At 43.8% G+C, this 27,028-nt stretch overlaps 2 protein-coding genes across 3 annotated transcripts; both read right to left on the reverse strand.

Annotated features, from left to right (window-relative positions):
* Positions 1–788: 788 nt before the first annotated feature.
* Positions 789–8,123, reverse strand: mapk13 (mitogen-activated protein kinase 13). Its single transcript, XM_079742107.1, has 12 exons — positions 7,736–8,123; positions 7,168–7,297; positions 6,782–6,840; positions 6,143–6,248; positions 4,845–4,874; positions 4,106–4,153; positions 3,875–3,989; positions 3,363–3,434; positions 2,617–2,696; positions 2,449–2,527; positions 1,805–1,978; positions 789–1,284 (listed from the first exon to the last, which is right to left on the reverse strand). Exons 1-12 carry the CDS (start codon positions 7,846–7,848, stop codon positions 1,193–1,195), a joined length of 1,098 nt encoding a protein of 365 aa, XP_079598233.1. The 5' UTR covers positions 7,849–8,123; the 3' UTR covers positions 789–1,192.
* A 3,877-nt stretch (positions 8,124–12,000) lies between these two features.
* Positions 12,001–26,014, reverse strand: LOC307079664 (tumor necrosis factor receptor superfamily member 14-like). 2 transcript variants are annotated; one of them, XM_079742121.1, is made up of 6 exons: positions 25,903–26,014; positions 15,624–15,862; positions 15,399–15,524; positions 15,146–15,301; positions 14,732–14,819; positions 12,001–14,528 (listed from the first exon to the last, which is right to left on the reverse strand). In XM_079742121.1, exons 2-6 carry the CDS (start codon positions 15,778–15,780, stop codon positions 14,330–14,332), a joined length of 726 nt encoding a protein of 241 aa, XP_079598247.1. In that variant the 5' UTR covers positions 15,781–15,862; positions 25,903–26,014; the 3' UTR covers positions 12,001–14,329. The 2 variants fall into 2 exon arrangements, with proteins under 2 accessions (XP_079598247.1, XP_079598246.1); XM_079742120.1 differs by lacking the exon at positions 25,903–26,014 and adding an exon at positions 24,977–25,827.
* Between the last annotated feature and the right edge of the window lie 1,014 nt (positions 26,015–27,028).

Consider the following 27,028-nt stretch of genomic DNA (forward strand, 5'->3'; position numbering starts at 1 on the left):
ATTTATGTTTACTACAATGTTTATGCACACAGTATTTTTTAAGTGTAGTATACTTACTAAACCACTAGGGTCAAAATTTACTCATGCAGTAGTCTGCTTCAAAGAATAAAGTCTGTCATGGCTTTAGAGGAGGTTAGTTTAACATCCCGGGGCTGCTTCCTATGAGGCCACTTCAAATCCTCACAGATCTAACGCCTGCTGTGCGACTAAACTGGATGGGCCATTGACAGAGCACCGCAGTAGGCCTTCTGGTTGAGCCACTCTATTTACCCGGATGCGGCCGGGCATCAGTGGGTCAACCACCAGAGGGAGCTGGGGGGAGCCTAGGGGCCTTCTCGCAGACCTACGGCTCTACGCACACGGCCTGGGTATCATCCCATTGATCCGTCCAGAGACCCCACCTGGGGGACAGCCCTAAACTGTAAAAACCAAACTCTAACAAGAAATTCAAATAAGACACAAAAACCCAAAACCAAAAAAACGAAATTAAACCTAATGACCTTAAAACAAAAAAAAATCCTAACCCTGAATCCAAAACCAAAAATTCCAGTCCCGTACCCACAATTGCTGTACATTCTTAAATAATAGATCAATAATGTATTATTATCAATCTTTAAATTTTGCCCTGGCGGTTTTTAAGGCATCCGGTTCTTTGATTCCATCGTCTTGTCTGATTTACTGGTTGGGTTTTTGATTCCAGAAATCCATATAAACTCATAAAACCATGATCACTGGGCAAGACTGGCATAAATCAGCTATATTGAACCGATGAAAATACTCAAAAGAAATGAAAAACTGACATATTTTTTATTTAAAAAAAGATACATTCATGAAGTTGATGAAATGAATTCCAAATGACAGAAGCATGAAACACAGTGTCACATAATTTGTATGTAAACCTTGATTAAAATACTAATACAGTACTCAAAGCCAGTTGTATGCACACATTCTATTTTCCTGCAGGTCTTAAAATATTTTAAATAAAAACGAATTTCTATTGAAGAACCGGTCTTCCAGTTTGAATGAAATACACATACCCGTTCACCTTTCTAAATACTTGAATTGAAGTAGGCTATCATCAACATGTGGTCATTCAAATGAAAACAGTGTTTGTTTGTTTGTCTATGACGCTTGTGGTCAAATTATAGTATATAGAATGAATTGATATGGGTTATCAATAGTAACACAGAATTCAGGCACTCTTAGTCATCGTCAGTGTGTTTCTTCTCTTCGAGTCTCTCCTCGGGAATGGCACAAAGCTTCTTACCTCTCGGAAGCATAACTCTGTAGGCAGAAAGAAGGTCGAAGAACTTCAGTTACACATATGCGTTACTGTGGCCAGGAAACTGACGACTGACAATCATCAGATTTAAACAATATAAAAACCATGTTACATATGCTCTGCATACTACTACGTGACGTAGCCCTTTAACCTATACTTGAGCCCTAATGATTATAAATGTATTTTAAAATACATCTCAAATTAGATTAAATTTTTTTTTTTTTTATAAACACAAGGGTCAGTTTAAGTCAGGGGATAGAGCGTGTTGACTTATAGGTTGCTAGTTCGATCCCTGGCTCCCCCTAGGTGAGTGTCGAGGTGTCCCTGAGCAAGACACTTAACCCTAACTGCTCCTGACCAGTTGGCTGTCGCCTAGCACTGACGCCGCTGTCGGGGTGTGTATGAATGGTTCAAGTTGCTTTGGATAAAAGCGTCTTCTAAATGTAAAGTGCTAGAATAATATATATCGTTTTGATTTGTATTTGAAACATTTCTAATTTGGCTTTGGCTTCTCTCACTTACGTTTCCATTCCTCAAGGGATAGTGTTGCGTTGTCCCGGCTGTCGTCATAGGGCTTGGGGTCGGGGCAGTCCTCTGGGTCCCTCAGTGTGTCAAAGTAAGGGTGCTCCAGGGCCAGTTCGGCAGTGGGCCTCTCGTCCCCGTCCAGAACCAGCATCTTCTCAAGTAGGTCAATGGCTGCAGCAGAGGGGCGAACGTTGAATGGGTTGAATAATGAATCTCGTATTGATAAATTAACAGACGATACATTCAAACACTATTCGCTCTGGAGTACGGCCTCCCCATGAAGGAAGTGGGGGTGGCTTGGATGGAAATCCGATAAAACATTTCCGATTCATTAAAGGTGTAGGCAACAGGACTGTACGTGGGCTATCTTCTGGGGACCAATGTTTAAAAAGGGTTCATAAAAGTCTATTGTTTACAATTTGGCTAGTATCCATCCATGAATTTCCATGTCAATAGTCTACCTGTAGGCTTCTCTCAGGAAGATGCCTTCACCGTACCTGCTCATTAATTACATGTATCTAACACATCACATCTGTAAACAACTAGTGAAAAAAAAATAATAAAGAGTGAAAAGTAAGACATTGGAAGCGCAGGAGCAGATGCAGGAGGGGGTTAGAGGTCAGGCTAGAGGTTGGACTCACCTTGTGCACTGGCCCTGGGAAACAAGGTGGAGAAGTCCTTCCTCGGATAATGCGGAAGGTTCTTCATGTAGCTTTTGGCCTTTTAAAGCAATATAACAAGCCCTCAGTAACTGTAGACGATGCTGATATTGACTCCACAGAAGCCTCGCTCTCTTGAACCTCTCTTACCTCAGGGCTGTCCAGCTTCTGGATGAATTCTTTCCCAGGGACACCAGTCACTTTCATGATCTGTGTGAGTTGGTCCATATCTGGGATTCCATAGGGTCAAAGGTGAACCGCCTTTCATATCACCTAAACTCAGAAATTATTGGATTTGTAAAGATTTGCATATATAATGCACCCACTCACTCATCCTTTATAATACACTTCCCCAAATATCCTGTTTTGATTATAAATAGCATAACAGATAAGGATGCACGTTATGTATCAATTTTGATAAAAATATGGGGGATAATGACGCTAATGATAGTGTCATTTGAATTATGTATTATTCAGATAATAGAATTATATCCGATAAATACAGCTGATAATTTGTAGCCTGTTATCATTTTACGATCGCAGAGGACAAGAGCACGATTTCTATTTGAAATACATGTTCAGCTAGGGTTCCAATAGCAAGGACAAGGTCCCACAATGAGTCACCTGACAATTTGACACTGACACGACGATGTGTTAATGCCAATGCGAGTACAAACAGTTTTTGACAGTTGGCTGCTCACAAACTGCCATTCATTAATTTAATGGTAATCATATTGGTTATCGGCCATGATAAATATGTTATAATCGGTTAGTGTAATGTTAAAAAAATAAAAAAAACATTATCATGCACACTTAATAACGGTAACAAAAACAACAACAAATGTGCTTAAATTTGAATGTTGCTCTATTCACAAACAGCCACAAGAAAAGGATACAGTCTTTCCCTTTGAAGAGTGTTTTTCCGTTGATCATTTCTGCCATGATGCAGCCCACGGACCAGATATCCACTACAGGGAGGCGGGAGGCAAGGAAACCAGTTTTCAGGAAGCGTTAGAAAGGAACCGTAGAGACACGAATCAACCCACGCCGTGGAATATATTTGGCAAGGGCTCAAAGGCCTGCTACATTCCTATCAAGCCAGACGATTGATGCAATTGTTCCCTAATTATATTCTCCACGATATTCATAATATAACAATAACCCGTTAGCATTTAATCCATAATGAATGTCCTTCCGTTGGTTTTAATGAGCCAAACAGGTCTATTTAACTAAATTAATCAAAGTTATCGAGATAAACACAATTAACAAAATAACAATGTAGGAAAACTTTCACATTACACCAAGCTGAAAGTCCGGGTGACAGACATTGTGATGGAAGGGACCCTTGAGGATCATGGGAGATCACAGCGATACGGATATTAACATGCAACATGTATGGTGTTCTTGCCTGTCTGGGTGTAGTGCATCCAGTTGAGAATGACTTCCGGCGCCCGATACCACCGGGTCACCACGTAGCCCGTCATCTCAGCATCGGTACTGCGAGCCAGCCCGAAGTCGAGGATCTGGAGTCAACAGCACCGAGTTACAACAGTCGTGCAGACTTTGGGTCAGAAAATAGATGGAAGATCTTGTTTACATGGTTTTCATTTGAAAGACATTCCTTCTAGACTCTACTAACCTTTAACTCGCAGTCTTGATTTACGGCCAGGTTTCCCGGTTTAAGGTCCTATGAACGAAGCGGGAAAATAACATTGTTGTTAACGGAAATTAAGTTAGAATCAAAATAAGGTAAATATTCCAACCCATGGCATATACTGACAACCAAACTATGGAAAAACAACACCAACAGGACCACAGCTATAAAGAAAATTGTGACCTCAGGAAGAGAACAAAAACAACACTGTTGGATGTCATTAGATTCTACAGGATGAACCAATGAAATTGAAGATGCATCGTGGAATATATTGTAGAAAAATCCGTTAACTTTTTTTTTTGCATTCTTGGTGTCAAGTAGTGCAATATATAGGGAACCAGATTTGTACACTCAAAGAGTTTGAATAGCACTACAAAATGGTGACACCTCAAATAGTGCACAATATAGGCCCACGTGAAAAAATTGGGACACAGTGGTTGTCTATCAGCATAGAAAAGATTGCAAGTAACACCAATCAGGAATAAGATGCAACTGCTTCGTTCCACCAGAGATTGTGCCGTATCTGCAGTGTGATTCCCTAATTCAGTTCTTCTTTGAACAAGGGGGAATGTAAATCAAAATATTATATGCACATGTGGGGTGAGGCATATTCATGTCCTTAACGTCTCATAACATGCTGCTAGGAATCAGAGCAAAGAATACTCATCCTACCTGTTGGGGCAGGGTTAGCAATGACTCAATACAATGAGGAAAAAGGACTTACTCTATGGATGATGCCTGCCTTGTGAATGTACTGCAATATAAAAGGAAAGGAATGACAGAGACACACACACACACACACACACACACACACACACACACACACACACACAAAAAGGGATGCAAAATAATGTCTAAAGTATCACGATTTACTGTAACCATCTAGAACTCTAACCCCACATCATTGTTTGAAAAACGAATTGAGGAAATTTGATAACGTCGCAATTTTATTTTAATAGGCTGTGAACTTCATGGTTGGCCCTCATGACATCAACTACAGCCTCGTTCAACCACAGCGAAAGTCTTGCATTACAGTTTCAAAGGACTATCCAACATGACACATTATTTTCCGTTCACAGGTAACTCCAGACATGTCCAGATGCTTTGTCAAACTACAACAAATGAACAAAAGGAACATTGTTATGTGATTTACTGTGGGTCAATGCCAGATAGAGCTGAGCCTGAATTATTGCTATTTCGGTCCTATAACAAGCAATTGTCCCTGCCGATACAGATTCTGCAGAAACAATTGAGATTCTGAATGCTAGAGTTTGCTCTTAAATATGTTCAAAATACAGTGTGAATAATTCAAAATGTAAAATGATTTAGACTTAAGACTAACAGTTGATGTTTATCATGTGACATCTTCCCCTTTTCTTAGACCTCCAACATGTAAATCAAGCCACCTAAATAATTGTCTATGTTTAATTTTTCCCAAGGTATGTTTTTCTTTTTATGATCATAGTTTGTAACAGTAATACACATTCTGAGTTTCATCGACCCCATTCATATCCCATACAAATGTCACAAGGAGTAACTTGTTCACAAGAAGTTTTGTTTTACAAAATAAGGAATACCCTTGAAACTCATTAATATAGCACTTAAGCTCGATAACTACTTCCTACCTCCAAGATAACGTTACTAGTATACACAAATACCACATACTCTAACCAGGAGCCAAGGATAACGCCTAGTCAAATATCGATGAATCCTGATATTATCAAGAATAATTGACTAAATCTTAAATAATTATTGATAGCTCCATCCCTAATAAGAACACATATTTTCCCGCAGTAAAAAAAAGAAGGCCAAGCTAACACCAACACACGACACTGAAGGCCCTACTTCTTTAGATACACAAATGTTTTGCTTAAACACCTAACTCTACTTTCTCACTCGCACCGTGTTTAGCTAGTTTGGTCAAACACATTCTCATTGCAATACATTGCCCTTAGCGAAAATACTTGCTTAAATTGCAAAAAAAACACCCGAGAGCTGTCTGTACCAGAGGTGTTGCCTTACCCTGAGTCCACACAGCATCTGATACACCAGAAACTGCACTTTGTCTTCGGACAGATTGCCGCGCACCTTTGACAGGTCAGTGAACATGTACGGCATGACCAGGTAGCTGCAGTAGATGGAGGAGAGACACAAGCAGAGGATATATTCGGAAAGGTAAGGTATGACATGAAACCCACCACGCCACTGAGGTTCGCTCGCATTCTGCTCTGGCGGTCCACCTGACAGATGGTCTGACGTTCATAACAAACTGATTCACTAAGTTTTTTTGTCGTTAAAGTTGGGTCTGCTGTTCCCATGTCTGACCAATTAACCAATCAATACCGATGCCCCCTGTGGATTTAGACTTATAATGGCAGTTCCAGAAGCCCAAGACAATTTCAATTAAAAGACCTTAAAATAGCTTGGCTGTCATGAGATTAATTTATAATAGAATAATAATAAAAAAATAATTTTGTAGCACCATTTCAAAAACATACGGGGCCAAGTTATAAACATCATAGAATAAAAAAAAAAACAGATGAGCAAAAACAGGAGCAGGTTTGAACACATGATGTGAAACGGCCGCTCATGGGTGAAGAAAAGGGAACCAAGCATGCACATATGACAAAATAATAACATAGAAGTAGGCAGAGTACTTACAAGTCCTGAAAGTCCTCGAACCCTGTGGCAGGTGTGAACACGTCAAGAAGCCCAATGACCTGGTCAAACAACGAAACACACGCAGTTAGTAATCAGTGGATTTCCCTTTCAGCCGGAAGGTACTGGGTCCAATACCCAATGTCCGCAGCCTACGGCAAAGATTCCCCAAGCCCCTACCTGTTCCTGAATTGTATCATTGAATTCACTGCCAGTCGACTAAATGGTAAAGAACTGAAAGAATAATAGACATTAAGGAGCAGGTGAACCTTTCGTTGTCCTGCCCCCTTTCTATGAATACATAATATTGTGTGTGTGTGTGTGTGTGTGTGTGTGTGTGTGTGTGTGTGTGTGTGTGTGTGTGTGTGTGTGTGTGTGTGTGTGAATACATTTTCGTGCTTCATGTGCTTCAGCAGTCGAAGCTCTCGATAGGCCCTTTTGGCGAATATCTCCGACTGAAAGGGCCTGTGCAGCTTCTTGATGGCAACCTTCTCTTTCGTCTTCTCGTTGGTCACCGAACTGAAATGTGTTACAATAACAAGTCGTGGTCCAACGTTATACAATGAACACGTTGTAACTCGATAACAGTGTGGAGGGGGAAAGTCTATGGGGGTGGGGCAATATAAAATGACGACCCATACTGTATCACATGCGTAACCTGTGCAGCAAGTTATTAATAAGCTCCGTTGACGTCGCATCGATCTTCGCCGTAGTTTACCTGACAGCATATTGTTTACATCACCAAGACACACGGACGGTTAGGGCAAAACACGTCGAAGTTCGTCGTCCTCGGATTGCATATTGACTGCAATCATAACCACTGCCCATTCTATATGACATATGGCGATACAAGCTCAATCCATGCCTGGACGTGTGTGTACGTGTGCGTACGTCTCACACCGAACCCAGCGTTATAAATTAATCGCACCGTAAAAGCAAACCACCGTAGAGACTCACCACACTGAACCGTACGCTCCGGACCCGATTTGCTTCAGTCTAATAAACTTCACCGGGACTTCCCACACCGTATTGTTGATTTCCTCACGGGAGAAATGCGGCCGAGCTTCCATGTTGAAACCATCCGAGAGCTCAGGCGATCACGACAAACTGCACTCCTTCGCTTCAACACCTCCTCCCCCGCGTCTCGGCGATCACTAGTTGGTTTGAAAGGTCAAACACACAGGACGATAATAAAATACGGTCCGCTGGGCTGAGGTATTCCCACGATCTGGTGACACAGGGAAAGTGCATAAGTGTCTAACAGAGAGGTCTAACGAAGATACAGATGTACAGATGTATTCCCTGGTGGCAGGCTGACATTGTACTGGCGGATGCCGCCCCCTTATTCTCTTCTCTTTTAGATGGGATGTGATTTTATGGTGTAACTTGTGATCTGAAACGTACGCTTGCCGAAGCATGTAAACGTGATTCACTTCGTTCCCACCCACGCACACTAGAAGTTGTGTGTGCGTGTGTGTGTGTGTGTGTGTGTGTGTGTGTGTGTGTGTGTGGTGGGTGTGTGTGCGCGTGTCTGTGGTAACTTGTTAACCTTCATCAAACGCCATCCAAATTAACTAGGATGTTATCAAAGAGCATCGTGAAACGTCTGCAGCGGGTGCTCGCGACAGACGTATACGTCATCAGCAATAACATCTCAATTTTAATTAAAAAATGTGATCAACAATTGTTTCGTCAAACGAAGTTAGGCTACCGATTGGTTTCTACGTTGGGCTTCTTTCAGCAATGCAGCAAAGCAATACTTGTTTTCAGATTTTGATATTTAGTGGTGAAAGTCAGTTAATAACAGCAATGCCTAACTCACCACATGGAGTTACATTTATATATGTAAGCTATGTTCATAGCCCAGGCCTAACCCAAGACGTTGTATACAGCCTCCTTCCGCAATGTGTTTTTTTTTGTATTTGATTTGTTAATATTATTAAAAAAACAACAACGAATGAATTGCCTGACCAAACTCAGAATTCGGCAAAAACATAAGAAACCAACAGGTGGCGCTAATAGCTAGAGTATGGTTAATTGTTTGAGGAATATAGCTTTGTTAATACAGTAGGGGTCTCTACGAATAGTCAAATCTCCTGACCTTTATGCCTCCTTTCCTTAACCCTTGTGGAAAACGTCATCGGGTCAAGGAGAGATGAAAAGGTGCTTCCTTTCGAACATAGGAAAAGACAGCACTGTTTAAAATGAATTCCACTCCACTTTTCCTAACCGACGTCATTGCGTGACGGGGAGTATTGCTGACCTCTAGCGTGGAACTACCGTTTTCCGAAGTTGAACTACAACAAATGCGCTTTCGATCCATGCGTTATTGTCGTATTGATTTCAATAAGGTTGTCGCCAACAGTGAGAATCACTTAGGTCGGATTTAGCCAACGGGAATATTTTAGGCCACTTGAATCCCCATGCACATGTGAAAAAAAAGAGGCTCAATTGATGTTGATGTTGAAATTAACTGCCCCCGGTAGTCTTTCTTAAGTGTGAAGTCGGCATTTTATTTTCTTACGGTGTATATTGTGTGCTTAATAACCAGCAATAAATTAATTAATTTCGATTCAAATAATATGATTCTGGAATTGCTATCCATTATTATCAATTGTATTTTCTTCTCTTCTCTTCTTCTGCTTTCCCGTGTCTCTCATGGGTCTTCGCGTAGAGCCGGTACTCTTCGTTGGTGGCATGTTGCTTTCGTTGTTTTAAATATTGCCACCGTAATGGATTATGGGATACCACTAAATCCTTTCCTTTCGTAAAGGTTGCTCAGGAGTAACCTACGCTAAAGGAGGGTTAAAGGAAGCATCGAGGCTCCTTTCCTAAGCATTTTTAGAATTCGAACCACCTTTTCTCCAAGGACTTCCGGGTCATCTCGTTAGGAAAGGAAATTTCCTACGCAAAAAAAAGAATTCGTAGAGGGCCCAGGCCTAAAATACCTATTAGGTTAGGATTATGGTATAAGTCTTCCAATATAAGGTACATAATGTGGCGACTCCTACGGGGTCGCGCAGGGGATTCTGGGAATCAGTGTTGTCTGTTTGACAAAAGGGGCCTTTGTCGTCCTTGTAGTTGTTAGGTTAAGTGGGGTTAACAGGGTTGGGGTGTTAATTGGTTGTGTGTAGTTGTGTGTTGTTTAATGTTAACATGTGTGTGTATTGTTGCCGCCACAGTCACCGAAAATGACTTGTTTGTTGGGTGTGCTGTTGTTCCGCATACAAGGTTGTTGTCGAATAAAGGCAGTCCGTAGTCGTCCGGTGTATGGGGCATGGCACTGCATAATTGGTTGAACCTGGGCTCCCGTCTCATCCTTCCCGTGCTGCTCGCCACATTGGTGTCTGAAGTGGGATTGGCCTGCGCATTCGGAGAAAGGATTGGGATTGATGGTCGAGCCCATGGAAGCCCCAACCGAAGGCGACGCACCCTGCGCTGTGGGAGCGAAGCGCCTCCCGGACGGAGAACTGGCAGCTGCCCACCGCCCCCCTGGTGGCAAGGACGGCGGTGAAGCTGCCGAAGTTCTCTGGGGCAACGCAGCTGGAGCCGGACCTGGCCCAGTTCCGGCTCGCGGAGTGGCACAATGGCTTGGGTGCCGGGGAGGGGACGGCGGTGCAGGCACTCCTGGACCTGGCCCTGGCCCCAGAGGACCACCGGACCTCCAGGCCCTGACCCGGGCGTTGTGGAGGCCGTTCAGGCAGCGGGGGGGGGGGTCGTCAACCACAGCCGGGAGCTGCTAACCAGCCGCCGCCGCCAGGAGGGGGAACGCTTGGGGGCCTACGCAGCAGACATTCAGCTGTACGCCCGGCGTGGCTACCCCAAATTCCCTGCTGCGGCTAGGGATGAACTAGCCCCTCATGCCTTCCTTCGGGGACTTGCCCCACCGCGGCTGGGGCAGCACGTCCGCCTCACCACGCCCCCGACCCTCGATGTGGCTCATGACGTGGGGGAACAGGGGGAGCGGGAGCTATCCGACCAACCCGGCCTGCAGGCGTCCAAGGAAGATGATGGCCAGGACCAGTCTGGTCCGGCCAAGCACTGCTGCCGTCACTGTGGTGCCCAGGTGGACGCGGTGTGCCTCTCCCGTGGCACAACGCCAGTGGCGTTCCAGTCCGGGCAGGACAAGGACCGGGTCCGGAAACCAAGGCCACCGGACCACAAGCCGGAGCCGTGTCGGCGGGTCAAGGACTGCTGGTCGGATAGCTGATAATACACACACATAAGTCCATCCCAGCCGGCATGGCCGTCGAACGGGCCAGATGGCAGAGGGCAACGGAGGATGGGGTTCCCGAACAGCGCTCCAGCCCCCCCCCCCTACGGCAGGAACTGGTGGGGGCCCCGATGGCGGTGGTCCCCGACCACACCCGAGGGCTACTGCTGACCCGTGGGATCGGCAGAGGAGGGCCTATTCCGCCCACTGCTGGGGACGGGCGTCCCAGACTGCGCCCCAATTAGACAGCCACCGGCGCCGGCCACCGGAGCATTTTTGGACTATGTGATGGGTGTTGGGGTCGTCGGGACATCTGACCCCTAAGGTGGGGGCTGTGTGGCGACTCCTACGGGGTCGCGCAGGGCCCAGGGTATTCTGGGAATCAGTGTTGTCTGTTTGACAAAAGGGGCCTTTGTCGTCCTTGTAGTTGTTAGGTTAAGTGGGGTTAACAGGGTTTGGGTGTTAATTGGTTGTGTGTAGTTGTGTGTTGTTTAATGTTAACATGTGTGTGTATCGTTGCCGCCACGTCACCGAAAATGTTTGTTGGGTGTGCTGTTGTTCAGCATACGAGGTTGGTGTTGAATAAAGGCAGTCCGTAGTCGTCCGGTGTATGGGGCATGGCACTGCATCATTGGTTGAACCTGGGCTTCCGTCTCATCCTTCCTGTGCTGCTCGCCACAATAATTTGTTTGTTCTGCTGCTATGGCAACCAGAACTTGGGCTTGCTGTATTGGCTGTGTAAAAATATTGTTCAGGTCTAATTCATTATTAATTCTAGAGCAAGAGCGGGGCTAATTGTTTGGTGTGGGCTCTTGCTAGGCTCTGGTCTCGAGTTCTTTTATGTAAGGTTTAGTAGTTAGACTTCTGAAATTAAGTTAATAAAAACATGTTCATGTTGTTTAGTTCTGCTAGACTCGCATAAAAACGCATAACTTAAAACTTAGTTTGCTGAATTGGCTCTCAGTCACTGCGCTACCATTAACCGAGGAAAATGAGACACACACAAGCACAACATAAACTTTTTTATTTTTTATATCAACAATAAAACACTGATATAACTACGAATAACCAATAAAGCATGAATAAAATAATGCGTATAAAGAAATAGGCCTGAGGTAATAAAGCGCACATTTAAGTTTGACCCGCTTTTTTGGTTTTTAATGTAACAAACTACGGAGATGCAACCTTGTGTAAAACTGATAAGAGGAAAGTAATGACTATGTGAATTGTTCTGATAATACATACCCATAAATATATATATATATTTCTGCTCTTTACGCTGACTCTTGAAACTCTGTCACCTTAAGTGGTGACATCTTTATGTTAGTAGCATACATTACTGACTGAGAACTAATGCTGTGTCTGAAATCGCGCACTTACGTAAGTGCACTTACATTGAGTGCAGTTCATTATCCCTACAGTACACTTACTTATAGGCGCAGTGCTCTCATTTCTACAGTGCACTGTCAAAACAGCCTTCGCGCACCTACTGGAAATGAGTTTGCAGTTTGACGGTTCTTCTTCGGTGGAATTTGTTTTCTGCTTGATAACTTCCATAATTCGCCCATCATTTTAATAGCTGTCAATTTCAATTACCATCAATCAATTTCTAGCAATTTTATCTGTATTTATTTTAGTGCTGTATAGTACTAATCTAGCCTGGTCCTACCAGACTTTCGTACTTCATTTCATTTGTACAGAGAGTCTGGACCTGCTCAATTGACAAACGTTAACTCACTTGAAGGCGGGTGTCTGTTGAAGTTTAAAACTATTGGATCTGCCCAGTGCCACTCTGGATCTGCCATAACCAATCGCTAACGTTTGGCCGGGGATAAAATTGCACGCAGGCTGTAAACAAACCAATAACTGCGAGTGAAGATGTCCGTCAACGAGAGCTGACTTTAACGTCATTGATCTCAGCCACTCCCTCTGTTCGCTGATTGGACACAGAAAATTTAGACGGAGAAAACCCACTAACATACCGCAGACCCAAACCTAGTACTGAAGGGAAATTCAAATTGAGCGGAAGTACTTAGGCGGGCGGAGCCAGGCTAGTACTAATCAACTCAAACTGTAAATATTTAGATATTTTTTTCAACTGTTACAATGTCCTCCAATTTCAGATTTGAAATCCCCGCCCCCTCCGCTACATAGACAAGATGGCGGCCGTTGAGGGTGGAAAGTGTCCATCGGTCCACACTCAAGTTTTAGATTGTTTTGAGTGCGCCACCGAGGTACGTCCAGTGCACTGCATTTTGGCACACTCTCCGTTTTTGTGCAAAGTGCACTCAAAAAAGTAAGTGTAAGTATAGAAGTGCGCGATTTCAGACACAGCATAGATGTTCAATATTTGGTTCAAAACGGGTTCATAATGTTTAAATAAGAGTACAATAACACAACCACAATTAAGTTTTAACCAAAAATCTCTACTGCTGAAAAAAACATAAGTAAACCATCACTTTAATGCAGTCGCCTCAAAAGCCCCATTGGCGTAACAACATCAAAGTGTCATACTTGTATCTCCACTTATAGAAGTATACTGCTGTAAAGCTTTACTTTCCTGTATTGGCAAGTGCATATCAGAGCTTATTAGGGATTACCGTTCACCATACAATTTGGTACTGCAGCTGTTAAGGTTAGAGAGTTGTAAAAAGAGCAAAATGGAGCAGAAGAAAGCGTGATTTTGAAACCAAAGGCGCCAAAAAATCTCCTACTTTCCACGCCATTTGAACTGTTGCAATCACGTACCTGGGATTGACAGGATATGCACTTAAATCGAACCAACTGCACTGCTTGTGCCAGTGAACATGTTTAAGGCTGTACAGTTTCAAAGTCTGAGGAGTGATTAGTACCTGATTCTGACTTGTTGGTGGCAGTATTGATGCACGGGACATTTGTTTTTGAGATGATAGGAAAACGACATTGTGCTTCTACATAAAAATTTGCCATCATTGCATGCAATGCTTTCCTGTTCCCTTATTCTCTGAGCATATGGCATATTCATGGTCTGGCAGCAATTATGGCCTGAGAATGTAAAAAAATTGTCAGCACCAATTAAGTCTGACCGAATGAATTGCTGAATTCAGTCTAGCTCCATTGAGTTGCCCTTTGACACTTTTCATGACCAATCCGCCCCATCTCAAGTCCAACCCTATTGGCTGGCCAAAATTGAGTCTTCCTCCAGGCTTTTTCCAATGAAATGTAGCACAAATCTGACTGGCAGCAGCCACTATCATTCAGCTTTACTTAAAAAAAAGTGGTGAAGACCTAGATAACTAGCACCAATGCAATCATTCATGCACCTCACACAAAATCATTAACCTAGAGGCCTTCGGGCCTTAAACGTATGGTAAACGTTGTATATAAATATATAGACATAGCATCAAGACGAAGATTGCCGCTAGCTGAATTAATGTTCCTCCTACTATGAATAATAATACCTTCCAAACACTTGTATCCCTGCCTTTGAATGAACTACATTCAAAATCTGTTGAATCACTTCCTGGTTTCATCTGCTCCAGTCCCAGATGTTGACATCTGAAATAAAGACAAAACCACCCATTTCTCACAACAGTCTTCTATTTTCTATTCAACCACTCAACATTTTCATTGTCAGGCTTTTATTATTCTGTTTCAAAATGTAATTCTAAAATGTCTTTGATTAACAATATAGCAAAGACTATATAGTGCTGTTAAAACATAGTCCATTTATATTTTGCATTGGGACATTAGCTACTTACATTGTGTGGGGCCGGCAAGATGTTGAGTTGCCATATGAGAATGTTCCATGGTTGCACTTAAGGCACACTGTGTCCTGAGATGCTGTTCCTGTATCAATAAACATCGCTTTCTTGAAACCTAACCAATATTCAGGCATGGCAAAACATATTTGATATTTCGGAAATGTTTGGTGGTAGCAGGTCTCCGCAGGATTTGCTTAAGCAAGGAAAACTTGGCCATAATTCCCTTGAAAACTCAGCCCTATTATAGCAGTATTAAAGTTCTACTGTCTTTGTGAAATTTGTTGGGTGTGTATACTTGTATCATTGTATGCATTCAAAGTGAATCGCCATGTGGATGCACTGGCCTCTTTACAGGACTTTTCTAACAATGATTTAATTTGGATATTCATGCAAACATAGAAGGACACCAACCTCTTTGGCTGATGTATTGACCAGGACTGCAATCCTTGTGTCTCTGAGCTGCCATACATCGACCCCTCTTGGAGTCCTTACAGAAGTATCCATCCAGTGGCTCACACAGAGCATCTGATGTGGTTGTACACTGCTTCTTAACCTTCAAACCTAGACCTGCCAATCGCAATGCAGTTACAGAGAAATCCGATGGAACACAAAAGTTGTCTGAGGTGTTGAAATATAATGAATTATAAACAAAAGGTGACTATACCTGGAGAACAGTCTGTGCAAGGAAAGCATTGTTTAAGCCCATTCGGGCCACTGTTGAAAGTACCTTCGCTGCACGGCAGACACACTGTGAATTTTCTCAGAGTACAGTCCTCAGAAACATGTTGGCCTGTGGGACAGAATTGGACCGGATATGTTTTGCCAAAATCAACATATATATATATATAAATATTTAAATTAATAAATATTGGTGGTATTTCACTCTTACCCGGTTGGCATACAGGACAACACTCCTGATGCATTATTGAATATTCATCCGAGGGACATCTTGCTGATACATTAGTAATGGCAATGAATATTAGCCCAACTAAATGTACAAAGACAATTGGACGAGGATGTCCAGTATTTATTCTAGTTTGAATCATCAGGAAGTTGCGGTCACCAAAGTGTTTTGAGTTTTATGTCAGCTACGTTGTGTGGTGGACAAAACTGGAAGACTGGAAATGTCTGAAAGCAATAAAAACAAAAGACTTACAAGCTAACAACATTTAGATGTTAAAGACTAAACACTACAAAAACAAATACAAAGTATTAGTAGAAGCAATGATAGTGTAATGGTAATAAAGGAATATAAATACAGACAGTTTAAGTAATATTTGAAAAATATGTATTATTATTATATATTACCGTCTATTAGTGCATATATATATATATATATATATATATATATATATATATATATATATATATATATATATATATATATATATATACACAGGGTGCGATTTGTGAAAAAACCAGAGGGGGGGATAATTTTGAGAAACATTTTAAAATATTTCAAAATGAAGACGGACCCTGTGTATTTTGGTTGTTAATTATTACGATGTAATGGGGAAAATACTTTGGGTGGGGGGGATAATTTTTATCCCCAGCGAGGATAAAAATAATTCAGCAGAGGGTAGGACGTGTAAACCAGAGGGGGGGATAATCCCCACCATCCCCACCGGCAAATCGCACCCTGTATATACATACATACTGGTATATATGCACGCATGCACACACACACACACACACACACACACACACACACACACACACACTCATATATAAGCCGTTTTCAGACACGTCCTCCGCATTTTCTCTGCATTTTCACATCCAGAGATTCGTGTTTCAGACTTGATGCTTTATATGCGGACATCGATGTTGTTCCAACATCAGTAGAATCAATGGGGGGGTTTAGGGGGATCGGCTTGCAAGGGACGGGGTATGACGTAGGGTCTTTGTTCGCAAGAGGCGGGATAAGTACGGCTGCTGTCACTCTAGTTTGTTTTGGTTTGACCACAGACAGCATGGATGCAAAACGGGCAGAACTTATCGTGATCATCTTAAATGATGCTACAACGATGCATCATATGGAGCATGAGTAAGAGACAAATAGAAGAATCGACAAAGAAGAAAGGCGTCGCGAACGACTGTGTTACCGGAGAAAGAGAGCGTTTATGCTGTTTAACCTGGATCGAGGGCAGGGATGGATTTAGGAAGGCCCGGACCCTATAATGTTCTGCTAACTGTTATAATAAATAATAATAATTTAAAAAAAAGCTAACAAAAGGCAACAGGCTGATTATCATTTCAAGTGCCACTCAATGACATGCAGACCGAAGCATCATCAACACACCCACTCACGGGATGACGCCTCATTCACACATAAGGTCATTTACATTTCCGATTATTACACAGCTACTTGCCAACTTCACACTGTGTGTCTTTTTAAAATTACCATTCGTAGTGTTGATCAGCAGAGATATAGTGCCAAAAGACGTTAACGTCGCTTAGCAACCGAATACGCTGGAGTTGATAAGTTACCGGACTGCGGAGTGATACAAAAGACGTGAATCAGAGGCAAAAAATCCACCTTCCTTGACAGCGGTCATTATATGCTTAGCAACGGTCAATTATCGAAAAATAATTCACAGCCGGAAGTCGGGAAGGCCCATGCAAGTGTACGGAGCGTTCCACAGCATTAAGAGCCGTATAATAAATATATTTAGCATATGCTACACGTGAACCTCCTAAGGTGGCACAATTTAATTGGTTCGCTATCTCGGGATATTGGGCAATATCCCATGATTGAGATCTCAAACTCGGGATATTGTTTTCATTGCAAAATGTCTCATCACGCTTATAAAAACAACTAAATCCCGGCAAAAACTGTTATCTGGTTTATTTTTGGAGTGTTCACGTGTAGTATACACTAAAACGATTATTCGCCTCAGGCTCCGTGAATAGTGGGGAATAGCCCCTATTGTGGATTCCCCACTATTCATAATTTTTAAATATTATCACTTTTTAATTTGATAAATTATGGTTTATTATTTTAATGAAATTTAACAAGAAAAATGTACGTTGAAAAACATACATTTTTTTTATTAGATTCATTATTATTTTAAAGGTCCCATGACATGCTATTTTATGGATGCTTTAATATAGGTATTAGTGGGCCACTAACACAGTATTCAAAGACGTTCCCGAAATTCAGCCGTGGTGCAGAGTTACAGCCACTCCGAATCAGTCGCACATTGAGCTTCCCCCAAATGCGCTGTTTCGGTGTCTGTAGCTTTAATGCAAATGAGGAGGAGAGAGGCGGGTCAAGGAGGAGGGTGGGGGTGTGGCCCTAAGCAGCTTGCAGCCACGGTACCATGCATTCTGTTTACAGTGGATGTATTGCAAAGGCGAGGCACACACAGCCTTTAGCCGTGTTCTGTAAATATTCTAGAACACACAGGAGTCCTGGAGCTCTATATCTAAATAATATCATATTATACATAAATATCTATATCATATAATATATATTATCACGGCCAAAAGCTGTGTGAGCCGATATTATGAATCTCAAACGACCGCGTTGGGTTCTCCGACGTTCCTGGTTCTTCCACGTCCACATCAATCTGAAGTAGACTGAACCGCGACATGGAGGAGGAAGGGATTGTTGCTGGGCAGCGCTTAGGCACCTCCGCTTCCTGCAGCGGTCCCTCGGCAGCGGGAAGCGGGGCTCAAGCGGGAGACATTCGCGGCCAACAATCCCCTTCTCCTCCATGTCGTGGTTCATGTTCTTGAGGGAGTCAAAGCCAAAGTTCCTATCCCCCAATTCATTCTCAACCATGGCTGAGATAACCCCCACTACGAGTCTCGTTGTGGAAATACAAGAGACGAGAGTCTGACGTGTTATGCGCCATAACACCAAAGGCAGAACGGTTATCCAAATAACAAGGAAGTGAACACTTGCGTTACAGTCCTGGAGCTCTATATCTAAATAATATCACATAATACATAGATATCTATATCATATAATACATATTATCACGGCCAAAAGCTGTGTGCGCCTCCAGACCATAGTATGAATCACAAACGACTTCGTCGGGTTCTCCGACGTCTTTGGTTCATCCACTTCCACATCAATCTGAAGTAGACGGACCCACGCGCCGCCTGCTGCCGGCTGCCCGCTGCCGGGCGGTGCTGCTTCGCGGCGGTGGCGCATCGCAGCAACCGGCGGCAGGCGGCATGTCGCAGTTCATGTACTTCAGGGAGTCAAAGCCAAAGTTCCTTTCCCCCAATTCCTTCTCAACCATGGCTGAGATAACCCCCCACTACAGTCTCATTGTGGAAATACAAGAGACGTCAAAGAACCGACAGCAAACACTTGCGTTACAGTGTGTGTAATCACACACACACACAAGTGGCGCTCGCACGGTCGTGTCTCATTGGTGGGCCAAATTCTCTGGGCGGGCAAGGCAGAGAAAGGGGAGGAGCTTAGATCCTTTATGACGACATATGGGACCACATTTCAAATCAGTGCACTTGAGCCTCCGTTTTCTTCAAAGGCGAGCAGAACACCTAGTGCTCGTTTTACACCGAACGCAAGTTTTAGCCACTGGGGGACCATAGGCAGGCTAGGGGAACTCATATTTATGTTAGAAAACCTCATAAAGTGAGATTGTCATGCCATGGGACAAAAAAAAAATAGACGTTGAAAACCCGACTGGGCCGCTAGTGGGCGACTGACGCAAAATGGTTGAACTGCCCATTCAAGGCCCTGATATACTTTCAACTGAATTTTAATTTGCTTGGTTGCAAAGGCTGTGCAGGCTGAACACCTGCCGAATACTACAGAAAATGTCAACTTTTCATCGGATTGCTCCCGACTCGCCATTTCTGCTGCTTCATCTAATCTGTTTGGTGTGTGCGTGTGTGTGTGCGTGTGTGTGTGCGTGTATGTGCGTGTGTGTGTGCCCGTGTATGTGGCGCACGTGTCCTGGCTTGTGTGTAAAAACACTGGCTCCGATTGGCTACCATGAAACATGACTCTGCCTTAGCCAATCATAATCGCTTATCTCGTTGTTAAAGGTCCCATGGCATGAAAATCTCACTTTATGAGGTTTTCTAACATAAATATGAGTTCCCCTAGCCTGCCTATGGTCCCCCAGTGGCTAAAACTTGCGTTCGGTGTAAAACGAGCAGTAGGTGTTCTGCTCACCTTTGAAGAGGCTCAAGCGCTCTGATTTGGAATGTGGTCCCATATGTCGTCATAAGGATCTAAACCCCTCCCCTTTCTCTCCCTGGCCCGCCCAGAGAATTTGGCCCGCCAATGAGACACGACCGTGCGAGCGCCACGTGTGTGTGTGTGTGTGTGTGTGTGTGTGATTACACAGTTTTTGCTGTTGATGTTATGCCGCATAACATGATGGTTCTTTGACGTCTCTTGTATTTCCACAACAAGACTGTTGTGGGGGTTATCTCAGTCATGGTTGAGAAGGAATTGGGGGATAGGAACTTTGGCTTTGACTCCCTGAAGTATGAACTGCGACATGCTGCCTGCCGCCGGTTGCCGCGAGGCACCACCACCGCGAAGCAGCACCACCGCCCGGCAGCAGGCAGCGCGCGGTTCAGACTACTTCAGATTGATGTGGAAGTGGAAGAACCAGAGACGTCGGAGAACCCGACGAAGTTGTTTGTGATTCATAATATCGTCTGGAGGCGTACACAGCTTGGCCGTGAAAATATGTATTATATGATAAAGATATGTATTATATGATATTATTTAGATATAGAGCTCCAGGACTGTAACGTGTGTGCCGTACACAGTGTTGTACACGCTGTTGGTGTTATGGCGCATAACACGCCGGACTCTCGTCTCTGGTATTTCCACAACAAGACTCGTAGTGGGGGTTATCTCAGCCATGTTTGAGAATGAATTGGGGGAAAGGAACTTTGGCTTTGACTCCCTGAAGTACATGAACCACGACATGGAGGAGAAAGGGATTGTTTGCCTCGAATGTCTCCCACTTGAGCCCCTCTTCCCGCTGCCGAGGGACCACCGCCTCGGCGCTGCAGGAGGCGGTGGTGCCTAAGCGCTGACCGCTGCCGAGGCAGTGGTCCCTCAACAGCAAGGCTCCGGTGGGAGACAACCGCGGTCAACAATCCCTTTCTCCAGGGGCGGCTGGCCCATAGTGGGCGATAGTGCACCGCCCTCCCTAAGCCAAACGGAAAAAAAGAGAGCGAAAAGAGTTTATTTTGCCGGTCTAAGTCTTAATAGTATAGTCCAAACAGCAGCCTGAATATCGCTGCGACAATCAGCAGCCTGGATGTCACTGTCCAACCAGTAGCCCCGCCCCCTTGGGGCGATATCAGTCAGATTGAAAATAGCCCCAGGCGCTCTCATAGACTTACATGTTGAGACTCAAAATTGGACCGATACAATGCATTTCTATGGGCTCCGGGGGGGCTTGCCCTAACGTGAATTCGTCATACGCACTGATGCGTGCTCGGACGTACAGCGTGCGCGTCCGGCGGAGACCGCTGAATCATCATGGCTGGCAACTGCAACTCCATCGTTTCCCTGAGGGAATTACCGTTCAGTCGTCGAAGCAATGCGGATAAATTGGCTGTTAAAGAATTGGGACCACCCAGACCAAATTTAAACATAAAGCAGGTGTCAACAAAAGCGGGGAAAACATACAGTCGTGTATTTTCCCGGAGCTGGTACGAGCGGAAAACATGGCTAGCAGGTTGTGAAGTGGCTAACGCTCTGTTTTGCTACCCCTGTGTGCTAACGGATGCAAACACTGACACCGCCTGGACAAAGACGGGTTTTACTGATATGCACCACCTCTCAGAAAAGGTGAAGAAACACGAAGCATCGAAGATGCATATGGGCAGCTGCCTAAAACTGTCGGCATTTGGGAGAGTGAACATTGCCACACAGCTGGATGAGAGCTACAGGATAGCCGTGCGCCGTCACAAAGATGAGGTGAGCAAGAACCGGCACATCCTAGGCCGCCTTATCGACTGTGTGAAATTCTGTGGCGTGTTTGAGTTAGCTCTGCGAGGCAAGGATGAGAGTGAGGGGTCCAGCAACCCGGGGATTTTTCGTGGACTGGTTGATTTAGTGGCGTCGCTGGACGAGGTGTTTGAGGAGCACTTAAGAACGGCCACAGTCTTTAAGGGCACATCAAAGACGGCGCAGAATGAGCTGCTGGATTGCATGGCATCTGTCATCAGACAGCGTATCGTGGAGGAGGTGAGATCAGCAAGATTCGTGGCAATCCAAGCCGATGAAACCACTGACGTCTCTACACGGACTCAGTTGGTGCTGGTGCTGAGATACGTAGATGGAAAACACGCTGTGCAAGAACGGTTCTTTGAATTTGTCCCCATCTTGTCAGCAACGGCCAGCTCCATTGCCGATGCAATTTTGGAGAGACTGAACAGCGTTTTCACTGATGATAAGTGTAAACTCATTGCGCAAGCCTACGACGGTGCCAGTGTGATGAGAGGAGAGAGAGCTGGTGTGCAGCAAAAGGTACGAGAAGAGTACAAAAATGCCCATTATTTGCATTGTTACGCACACCAGCTGAATTTGATCATGCAGCAGGCCACTTCACACATCTCAGCAGTGAGAGTTTTTTTCTCTGACCTTGGTGGGATTTCCAGTTTTTTTAACCGGTCACCCAAACGCACAGCCCTTCTCGACCAGATTGTTGCACGAAGGCTGCCTAGAGCATCATCCACAAGATGGAACTTCAACAGCAGGATCGTGAGCACTGTCTATGAGAACCAACATAGAGTGTTTTGAGACCATCAGGTCAGACAGCACCTTTGACAGCACCACGGTGAGGGAGGCGTCTGGCTTCCTGAGGATGCTGCAGGATGAAGATTTTGTTTTTTTCCTGCAGCAGTTTCATCAAATCATGCCTCATGTTGACATGATGTACCAACAGCTGCAGAAGAGGGACATTGACGTGGTGTTCATCAAACGTGCCCTGCAGAACTTCACCAGCAGTATTCAGGCCATCAGGTAAGATATATATTTTTTAAAGATAGTAATTATTGATAATGACACTGACATACTGTCTCATTCATATTCTAACACTTTTGATCTGTCTCCCTTCAGGGACCAAAGCTCCTCTCAACAGCAGCAGCAAGAAGCCCCAGGTACCACAAGATCAAGGAGAGCCTTGGGAGAACAAGAGAAGCAGAGGCTGTCAAAAGAGGTATCTGCATTCATTACTGACCAATGATGTAGGCATACTCAAGTGTTGGAACCAAGTGATAAAGTCACAGCCTCTGTTTTTACAGTTGGATTCAGTAATTACTCACCCATTACTTGTCCATTATACGCACACAAGGATACAGTAATAAGTCTGCATGAATGACAAAATAAATACTTTGGAACTGTGAGACAGTAGATACAGTAGATCATGGCCACATTCATGCCATCACTAGTAATGTTTTTTTTTTTTTTTTTTTAACAATTGTGTGTTACTGACTATACATTTTTATAATTTTAACAGATCTGTGACACAATCCTGGGCCATGCCAAAGCCAGGTTCTCCTTCACCAGCCACCTTGTGAGTGCCGTGCTGCTAGAGGCAGAGCTGTTTGACCGGCATCAGACAACATTCCCTGAAGAGGCTCTGAATACCACCGTGAGGGCATACCCCATGCTACACAAGGAGAGGCTCAGGACTGAGCTTTCTCTCATCTATGAAAGTCCAGACTTCAGGGGCAGCTGCGGTGCACTGGCTCTGTACCAGGTTATACAGAGCTACAACCTCCAGGAAACCTTCTCTGAGACTGTGGCGCTGTTGAACATCCTCATAACCACTCCGATGACAACAGCTGAAGCTGAGAGGTGTTTCTCCACCTTAAAGAGGATCAAGACATTCCTGAGAAATACAATGGGACAGGAACGTCTGAATGCATTGGGCATGCTTTCCATGGAGAGAGAGCTGGTCAGGAACATGCCTGATTTCAACGAGAGGGTGATTGATCGCTTTGCTTGCTTGAAAGAGAGGCGAGCTAAATTTCAATACAAGTGATGAGTGAGTGTGTTCTTAGATGGTGAGATGTGTTATGTTGTACTCTCCAAATGTTGAATTGTAAATAGTTGTATTGATTGCATATTGCCAGCCAAATACAGTTATGTTCATAATAATAGCAGTGTGTCATTTCCTCTTCTTCCCATTGAATGGGTCATCTTAGCCATCATCACAACTTTTGCCCCCCCTGAGAAATTTGTCAGGAGCCGCCACTGCCTTTCTCCTCCATGTCGTGGTTCAGTCTACTTCAGATTGATGTGGACGTGGAAGAACAAGAGACGTCTGAGAACCCTACACGGTCGTTTGAGATTCATAATATCGTCTGGGGGCTCACACAGCTTTTGGCTGTGGTAATATATATTATACGATATAAATATCCATGTATAATATATTACTTAGATATAGAGCTCCAGGTCTCCCGTGTGTTCTAGAATATTAACAGAACACGGCTAAAGGCTGTGTGCGCCTCGCCATACACCACTGTAAACAGAGCGCTTGGTGCCGTGGCTGCAAGCTGCTCAGGGCCACACCCCCACCCTCCTCCTTGACCTGCCTCGCTCCTCCTCATTTGCATTAAAGCTACAGACACCAAAACAGCGCATTTGGGGGAAGCTCAATGCGCGACTGGCTCTGCACCACGGCTGAATTTCGGGAACGTCTTTGAATATTGTGTTAGTGGCCCACTAATACCTATATTAAAGCATCCATAAAATAGCATGTCATGGGACCTTTAACCCACCCGGTCTCCTTCTCACTAGCAGTTTGTGATTGGAGCCAGGGGTGCGTTCGGATTACCTAGTTTATTCAATCAATTCATAGTAACGCAAGTAGGCTACAGTAACGGTAATGGCGTTGTAACGACGGAAACAGTAATTAGTTAGATTAGTTGCTGAACAAATAAGGGCGTTACCTAATGCCGTTCTTTAAAACAGTTATTACAAACACTGGTTCCATGACATGCTCATCTATGTTGGAACATTTTGATTAATGTTACTTTAGATAGTTTATGGACATGAAGCAATGGCACATACACACAATCGTGGCAGATGCCATAGATATACCTGTATATACTGATTATTATGGGCTGATGCAACCCTGATATGATAGCGTAGCTTGTTTCTCCATTGATTTTGTAGCTTGTGAATTCATGCATATTTCAGTTTCATAAGCCAAATATTTATAAATATAAATATTTATTTTTACAACCAAACTGCAGATCAATCAGTGAAGTACAATATCTTACCTCAAAGAAACGAAGTCCTTTGCGAAGCATTTGGAGCGGTTGTGAACAAATTAGTTTCGGTATGAGCAAGAGGTTTCAGTTTGTACCTGGGACTGTGCACGTGATTTATATCATTTATTTATTATTTATATATAATGTATGTCATTATTAATTAATTTTAATATATAATAATTACTCTTATAAATACCCTTGTATCATGATGAATATTATGTTAAGCGTTTTTTTATTTATGTGTAGTATGCAGAAGTGTTCTCTCATACTGGTATTCTAGTGCGCAAAAGCTAAACAGCGTGGGTTAGGAAGTGAAAGTCACATTCGTATTCTCATATGCTTCTGTAGAAGCCACAAGTTATACGATTTTAGAAAAACATGTTTTATTCGAGATTTAATTTAAAAGCCCTAAACTACCCACATCCCTAAAGTGATGCGCAAAGTCTTTGATTGGTAGGCTGTTACCATGGAAAGGTTTACCGCGACCGCGAAGGTCCAGTCGTCAATTACGTCGTCGTGTGTGTGTGTGTGTGTGTGTGTGTGTGTGTTAGTGTGTGTGTGTGTGTGTGTGTCTGTCTGTCTGTCTGTCTGTCTGCCTGTCTGTTTGTGTGAGAGTGCGTGTGCGTCTGAAGCGTAAGTCTCCAAAGACTTCAATCTATCAGAGGCGAGTGACGACCTTGATTCTCAAGAGTCCACGCCATCAGTTGTTATTAGCGGCGGAATTAGTTGCGCGGTGTGGCGTGCGTGCGTGCGTGGGTGTGTGTGTGTTGCGCTGGAGCGACGGCAGCAGAGAGAGCGTGTGGGAGCCTCTAAGTTATCGCCAGAGAAATAAACCCACGGGGAGGTCCGAGCAGCTCATGCACGTGGAGATGCGTGAGCTGCTCGGACCTAATGCATGCATAGACAACCAAATGCATACACAATAGGACATCAACCTCTTTGGCTGATGTATTGACCAGGACTGCAATCCTTGTGTCTCTGTGCTGCCATACATCCACCCATCTTGGAGTCCTTACAGAAGTATCCATCCAGTAGCTCACACAGAGTATCTGATGTGGCTGTACACTGCTTCTTAACCTTCAAACCTAGACCATCCAATCACAATGCCGTTACAGAGAAACCCGATGGAACACAAAAGTTTTCTGAGGAGTTGTTGAATTCTTATTTGTTAAAGACAGGTGAATTTACCTGGAGGACAGTCTGCACAGGGATCACATTCTTTACGCTTATTATAGCCATTGTGGAAAGTACCTTCACTGCACGGCTCACAGGCAGTCACTTTATCCTCGCTACAGTCCTCAGACACACGCTTTCCTGTTGGACAGAAAATGGATGGAATTGGACCAGAAATGTTTTGCCAAAATAATTAAATTCAGATTTTCTAAATTATCAATATTTTCGGTATTTCAGTCTCACCAGATGGACATTCAGAGCAACACTCAATTCCATGTCGGTATTCATTCGGAGGACAATTTGCTGATACAATAGTACCTGCAATAAAAATCTGCCAAACTAAATGTACCAAGGTGATTGGACAAGGCTGTCCAATCTTTATTCCAGAAGCTCCCACCATCAAGGCATCATTGTGTGGCGGATACTGGAAATATCTGTGGAGATATCAAACAGAAGACTAAGAAGCTAATAAAATTGACATCAGAGTAAACGCTACAAAAATAAATACTGCAAATCTCTATACTCAACCTGAGTAGTAGCAATTAATTACCTAAATATCAACATTGCTGGCAGTTGAAGACACTAAGTAGGCCTACATGTTACATTATTGAAACTATACATTATATACAAGTGAAAAGTTAAAATGCGCAAAGTATGACGTTGACCCTGAGTGTTTAAAATGGTTACTGCAGTCCAAATGCACAATGTTGGAGTCTGCGCCAGTCCCCTCCCCCCCGACTGGAAAGGCTTGTATGGTCAAGAGAATCTAGTACAAACTCAGTTGATCGAGTTTGTTTGCTTGCTTCCACAGCTGCAGCTCTGTAACATGGCCGTACCGTTGTTGTTGAAGAGGCGGTATTTCGTCTTAGCATGTTTTTTTAATCTCTG

The sequence above is a fragment of the Pollachius pollachius genome, assembly GCF_949987615.1.
Source record: "Pollachius pollachius genome assembly, chromosome: 8".
NCBI lineage: Eukaryota > Metazoa > Chordata > Actinopteri > Gadiformes > Gadidae > Pollachius > Pollachius pollachius.

Excerpts from the sequence above, each read along its gene's own strand:
- LOC307079664 (XM_079742121.1), bottom strand. The coding sequence starts at position 15,780 with ATGATTCAAACTAGAATAAATACTGGACATCCTCGTCCAATTGTCTTT. Across the intron at positions 15,525-15,623 it reads TTGTCCTGTATGCCAACCGG|GCCAACATGTTTCTGAGGAC; the intron begins GTAAGAGTGAAA and ends TCTGTCCCACAG. Across the intron at positions 15,302-15,398 it reads TTGCACAGACTGTTCTCCAG|GTCTAGGTTTGAAGGTTAAG; the intron begins GTATAGTCACCT and ends TGCGATTGGCAG.
- mapk13 (XM_079742107.1), bottom strand. The coding sequence starts at position 7,848 with ATGGAAGCTCGGCCGCATTTCTCCCGTGAGGAAATCAACAATACGGTG. Across the intron at positions 4,875-6,142 it reads AGATGCTGTGTGGACTCAGG|TACATTCACAAGGCAGGCAT; the intron begins GTAAGGCAACAC and ends TTTATATTGCAG. Across the intron at positions 3,990-4,105 it reads ATCAAGACTGCGAGTTAAAG|ATCCTCGACTTCGGGCTGGC; the intron begins GTTAGTAGAGTC and ends TGTTGACTCCAG.